Raw genomic sequence first — 6,742 nt, 5'->3', positions numbered from 1 at the left:
GAGGGAGAGGGAGAGAAACGTTGAACTCGCTAAGTTTTGGATAGGAAAAATGTTTGATATTTGTAACTATAATTACTTATATAGTAAAATAATTATGGCTAGAAATTCTATAATTTTTTTATAATTATTACTGTTATAATGTTAGTAATAATTGTTATATTTATAATTGTGTACTCCAAAAACAATATATAGTTAGCACCGAAAGTGACTATAAATCATAGTCATTCTATAGTTAAATTATGATAATTGTGCAATCATTTTTTTCTCTCGTTGTGTAATAATTAATTTTTACAACAGGACATCTTAACAGGACACTCTCTAAGTGATCTGATTAGTTAAGCTCGTGCTTAATGTAAAGCTATTTAAATGCACCTTGGAAAATACCCTTAACGAATCCGATTACCATCGTAAATTCGTGCTCTCTAACCGAGAACTTCGGGGCCGCGCTTAGGTTCATATAATAAATCCACGGAGAACAGGGCGGTAACGCTGCACGCGAGCCGCAATTAAAGCGGTTGCGTTTAGAGCACATCGCTTGCTCATAAAGTTCTCCGGTAAAAGCCGGTGAAGGAGGGAGGAGAGAGGGATTAAAAATATTATTCGCGCCATGCTCTCTCGCGCACGATGTAATCTTTCGCACCGCTCGTAAACACGCGCGCGAATCGAACGCGCTAATGTAAATTAGCGGGATAAACTCGCGGCGTGAATTAGACGCGGTTTAAACACCTCGTAATGCCGTATCTCGACCGGCGATGATCGGCGGCGCGATACGGCGCGATCCTGATTCGCGCTCTCTCAACATTGTAACCAGCGAAGCTGGTTGTAAATGCGTCCGCGAAAAGAAAAGCGAGATTGCCGGGCGTGAGCATGATCGGCAGGAAATCACGCGATCGGGCGCGGCACAAGCGCCTGATTTCACGTTATATTATCCAGCGAATGGAGCGCGAACGGGATCAATCCGGCGGCAACGCGGGATCGGCATAAAAGGAGCGATCGAAACGCACAATAATACAATTCTTCCTTTTTAGCGCGTTCGCGCATGATCGAGATAAACCGCGCGGATGCCGGATAGTTGAGACTCGTGATGACTCGTGGCTACATTCCGTGAAAAAAACAAAAAAAAAAAACAAAAAAAAAATATCCTACTCGCAACGTACCTGCCGTGTTCTATCGAGGTCTCAGATGTGATAGTATCTTAGACGTGATTATTTCTACGTATCTGAAGTCTTCTTTAATATTGAATATTCGATAACGCAAGATTATTCCAAACATACTCTCGGATTCAGTATCTGAATTTTTGATTTCGTGCATGATAAACGATGCAGTCAACTGCGAGAGAGAAAAAGGTGTACGGAGAGCAAGTAAATGAAATTAAACTAGCGGAGTAAGTTTACAGACGATTAATAGTCGTAAATAAGTCACAGATCCAAATGATGACAGGGCAGAACAGCTGAACTAATAAAACTTAAGAGAATCGGACCACTCGCGCATGAAATTCTCGTAAACCTGTTTTCTTGAAATCTATTTCTATTCCTATTCTTGATTTCATCAATTTGCGTACGTACGAGGATCGCATCCACGCGCAAGTAAGTAAACGGGACTGAGCTTCCTCTGGTCTTTCGCTCTGGTCTTCTCGATCGCAAGAAAACGTTTTCGCCCGGCTGTGTACACAAGATCTCAAGTTGTACGTCCAATTAGTCGATTTCCTCCTCTGTTCTCTCCTCTATCGCCGGCGCTACCATTACGCATGCGAGCGAGCACATTTCGCTTTGATCGATAATTAGGCCGATCGTACGTTCCTATCCTTCCTCGATCTTGTCCAACTAAGATCGTAACAGTAGCAATGCGTCGCCAATTACTTTCTCGTGCACGCGCGACGATGAAAACAACTCGATCGTTTCTCGCTCTTTGCATATTCCGCGGAGCCAATACTAGACTGGATTTTTCTCACTGTCGAGAAGCTTACGATACGCGATTTAAACCGCAATATTTGATGATTTTGCGCGAATAACTTTGATTTCCACACCGTCACCGTGGATGTTGAAACTGGAAGAAAGTTGCTTGCGCATGTATATTTATATTTAACGCGGTGTTAGTGGTTACTCAATATTGATAAAATACAATTTTGCTTCTTTTAAACGAGTTGTCTTTTTGAGATTACACACGTCATGAACGATTCTAAGCTACCGCTGTATAAATAACGATATTCAACATTGAGGTCGAAAAAAAAAAGAGATTACGTAAAATGACGATTTGCTCTCCAAGAACGCCGTTTTGCGAGTCTGTATTTCTTTTGACGTTTACACTGTCATGGTTTAAAATAGTAGTAGTGGGTTAACCAGCGTCCGGATTTACAATGCGTGCTGTTGAAACTTGCGAACGGAGTTGCTCTCCAAAATAACCGCTGCTTGGTTTTGTGATGGAACTTTGACGACAGCATCATTTCGTTACTTCAAAGAAACTTGCCACACAATCAGTAATTTATACAGAATGTCTAATTTTGGCCGCGCACGATTTCCGAAGAAAACCAAAGTCATTCATTATTATCGTTGTATCGTTGAAACGTTTCGATAATTGTTCCCTTTTATTTTTCTTCTCTTCCAATTCTCTTATCTCAATTCTTTGTAATTACTACATGTTCTCGACAGAATCATGTCAGCATTTATTCTTCGTGCAAACATTTGGTAAATTCGTTATGAAGAGTTATAATCGAGAATGTGCAAGACGAGAAAGTCGTTCCGATTTCTTTGTAATTCAGGCAGGAATATGCGAGATCTCGTCTTCGGTCCATATTTGCGATGTATCTCGTATGCTCCACCTGCGGCACGTCGAAGTGCCAAACAATCCTCACGATTGCGTATCGCTGATTCTGACTGCGTACGAGGAAGAGATCTCGTCCAGGTCTTCGAGGTCACTCACTCTACGGCCACACGAAGCGAATACGTCGTCTCGAGGAGGAACTCCTCTCGCTTTACGCTTTGCCGAGTATCGTGGAGTATCACAGCGGACTGTCCGGAGATACTGAGAACTGTCCCGCGACAAGAAGCTGACGATGCCTAATACAGAAAACCTTAAGACTGTTCTGCCCTAGCCTGTTGTATTACCAGTTAAAAGAGTATTCACATATACTTGTCCTAACGGTCCTAACTTTGTAATTTCTGACGACCTTCAGGTGTGCTCAACACCTGTCTGACAGACGTTTCAAGCGATGGATCATCACCGATTTTAAAAACTTCGTCCTGCAGTTCAAAAAGAGCTTTTTGTTGTTGTTGTTGTTGCTGCTGCTGCTACTGCTGCTGTTGTCGTTGTCATTGTAATTTAAATCGAAAGAAATAAATTTAGAACTGAATTATATAATTGATGTACGAATTAAGTTTGTTAAGCACATGTTGCGCTATGAAAATATCTGTCGAGTGGAGCTTAGGATTAATTAATTAAATTAATTTCGATATTCGAGATCGGAATCATTATATATCTGTTTGTTTCTTGGTCGTAACGATCTGGCAAGGATCGTGAAGCGAAGGACAACTTCCTTTTAAGGATTATACCTGATCGATACTGGCTAACGGGTTCGCTCAATTCGTAAAATCGATAAAGAAATGTACAGGGCTCTTAAGGCTTCTTTACTATGACACCTGTCCGCTGATCTTCTCTCGAGATCATCGAACGATAATTGCAACATCAATCTGTGATGTGGCATTATTGAATTATTTTCATTAAATAATAATCAAATAATTTACCAACACTGAATGGAAATGTTTTGGTTGTACCAACAACTTTGTATACTGGGATATCTCTCTTACATCATCTTATTTATATTGCTATGCAACTAGCAAAAAGTTTTTCTCATTTTCGATATGCGATCTGATTCATCTGATTCGTGTACTCCTCGTTCGAATAAATCAGATTTCTGAATCGGATCAATAATACATCATCACTATAATATCCGTTTTTGACGATGATGAAGGATAATACAGGATTTGAAAAAGAAACACAATTCACGAATCGATCATTTTGTACTTGTCTGCCCGCATGTGGCTGGTTTATTCTTCAGTAAATTACCTTCCACAAATGGTACCTTTGATATGATGAACATCACGAAGGTTGAGTTCGAGCGGGATTAACTCTATAGTGAAATTACCAGGTGCAGACTCGTCAGTAAAACTCGTCCTTGCCGTTTGATCGTTCTGTTTCGACGGGTTTGCTTCATCTCATTTAGAGACATATTAGATTACTTCCAGTTAAGTGATTGTCTGACAGCATAACTAGATATTAATTCCTATTACCGATACGCTTATTAATCGCACTGAATAATTCGAATAGATCTGAGAATAATGTTCTTTCGCACTCTTTATAAGACACATTATTTTCTTAGGTACCACAAATTTACAAATAAATAAATAATACTTCTTCTGTTTTTGTAACATTTGAAATAAATGCACGACTAATTTATCTCTGAAAAAAATTTAATTGTCTCTGACAAGTTTTATAAAATTCAAATGACTTGTTTAATTATTTTTCTACAAACGCACTAATTCGCTAGAGAGAATTTTCACGATATATCGAGCGATTGCTTTTTACAGCTTAATACCTAAGTATTAGTATAAGTGATTTTGAAAGCGAATTATTGATATTATGCATAAAAAAAATATGTTTATTACAGGACATAATCACGTGAGAAATCCAAATCTCGCTGGTAGCTTGAGTCAGATCGACAATAAGACGCTGCAGTGGTTCGGTGCTACGGTCTCAGCTTCTAGCAAGGACGGAGGCCCGATTCTGGTAAGTGCGACTTCTGATATCGAAATGCACGACTTGCATTTTAACCGTCAGACGTCAGCGTGTTAACGGTGCAATAATTCTTCGGCACGGTAACGCGCGACTGCTTAAGGCGTAGCAACGATCATTAATTACAAGCTAATACAATGTTGAATTTCTGATTAATGAGTCAACTGTATTCAATTGACCTGTATTCAATTGGCATTAGTTTCAATTAGAAGCGTTAAAGTGTATAATGATTAAAAATATTTGATTCTCCAGAGGTAGGAAGTTTGTGGTAAAATAATAAATAATAAAATTTATAATAATATATAAAGTAATAGATAATAATTATTAATGAAGAAATTATACTCATTCTCGTTGTAAGAGATCATTATAACGGATATTAACTTTAATTGCGCATACCGTGTACATTGTGTTTATAATTCTTAGAAATCTCAAGATGCTGCGTGAAAACTGTTTAATGAAATAAACAGTGTGAGCCAATGGAAACAAACGATGGGGATTCAGTCGAGTTACTTGAATAGCTTTTGTTTTTTTTTTCATAGAAGACAACAAAATTTCTTTTTGAAAACGAAATACATAAGTATGAATATTTAGAAAAATGGAAATAACGAAGAGTTCATTAATTGTGACGTTTTCTTTAAATGTTCAATATCTTCGTTCGTGGGATTTATAAGTACACACAGGTCTCGGATAGATCTTTTGAGAGATTACAGACGTGCGTTCCCAGAAGGCCGCAGTTTCTATTTCAGGATTCGAAAACAAACGAATTCCCGGCGCGTTCCACGTTTCGTTTGTGATGTTGAGACGTCTTGCAAGCGAGTCGAATTAGCACGGAATTCAGAAATCAAGTTGTTTACTTTTGGTGAAGCATTTAAGTTATACGATAATTAGATAAAATCGAGAAATATTTATTGCATTTTAAAAAACATTTCGTATTCACTACGAATTGAAACTCTTTAAATAGATACACAGCTGGGTGAGCGATTAGAGGCGAAAACAATTTTATAAAATTTATTTGTTAATTTATACTTCCTATCTATAAATATTAAAAAATAATCTAGGATCTTAGTATTCATATTTTCGGATCCATATTTTAAGATCGTTCAAAGTAATGTCTTAAGACGCTAATAGCCCTCTGATTGGTTCATGATATCTTAAGATCGTACTTGAGACAATCTTGAATATAAGATTCGACTATAAATACTGGCCTAGGTCTTTCCAGTACAGAGATAGATCGAATTTATCCACCCGATTACAACGGTATGTGTACATCGAGGTAGCTATTTTTCAAAGTTACTTTGGCTTCTCCTATACGAAATTACGATCCCTTCTTCGTCGTGGTTCTCTTCTGCGGCGTCTTCTTCCCTCGTTATCTGATCGACACTCACGCTCTGCGATACGTGTTAAAGTCATTATCCGCCCGCTCGCAGCTTCCACGCAGATTTCCGATTCAGAGTACGTTGCGGAGCCCCGTTACGACGAACACGTTCCGGCACGCTCGCAACGTAACGCCGCCCTCGCCTTGCGAGGATGCACTTCTTGCGACGGGTATGTTGCCTGATGTGCAAAGCGAAAGGTCGGACGCCAATCTAGCGCGAAGATCTCTGCCCTTCTCGTCGGAGGAGACCTGGGAGGGCCCCCTTTTTTTTTTCCTTCCTCCCTTCGAACCCTATGCGGCGGCCCCTATGATGTACGAGCCGCCCTTATCTATCTTTATACGTACCGGCTCTACGTTGCACGCATGTGCGTATGCTCATCACGCGCGGCTGCGGTAGCCGCTGTGATGGCGGATGCGAAGATTGAACACAGGCGAAAGATTGAAGCGGGGCGAAAGGGTGGAAGTCAGGAAGCGGCACTCGCAAATCTTCAGGCGGTCGGAGTGTACGAAGTTTTCGAAATGCGCGGCGCGAACTGACGAATAATTAATACAACTCCATTACTTCTTTTTCTACCCCCC

General features: G+C 39.7%; 1 protein-coding gene across 2 annotated transcripts in view; it reads left to right on the top strand.

Moving 5' to 3' along the window:
* The window catches only part of LOC108756087 (integrin alpha-PS2), a 75,469-nt gene that overhangs the window by 24,759 nt on the left and 43,968 nt on the right, over window positions 1–6,742 (top strand). For both annotated transcript variants that reach the window (XM_018499648.1, XM_018499647.1), the window contains exon 3: window positions 4,664–4,782. In XM_018499648.1, the coding sequence (XP_018355150.1) occupies window positions 4,664–4,782 (119 nt within the window). The remainder of the gene's footprint in view (window positions 1–4,663; window positions 4,783–6,742) is intronic.

The sequence above is a fragment of the Trachymyrmex septentrionalis genome, unplaced genomic scaffold (genome assembly GCF_001594115.1).
Source record: "Trachymyrmex septentrionalis isolate Tsep2-gDNA-1 unplaced genomic scaffold, Tsep1.0 scaffold94, whole genome shotgun sequence".
NCBI classification, from domain to species: Eukaryota; Metazoa; Arthropoda; class Insecta; order Hymenoptera; family Formicidae; genus Trachymyrmex; species Trachymyrmex septentrionalis.
Note: the sequence above shows the minus strand (reverse complement) of the source record. Positions and strands in the feature narration are given on the sequence as shown.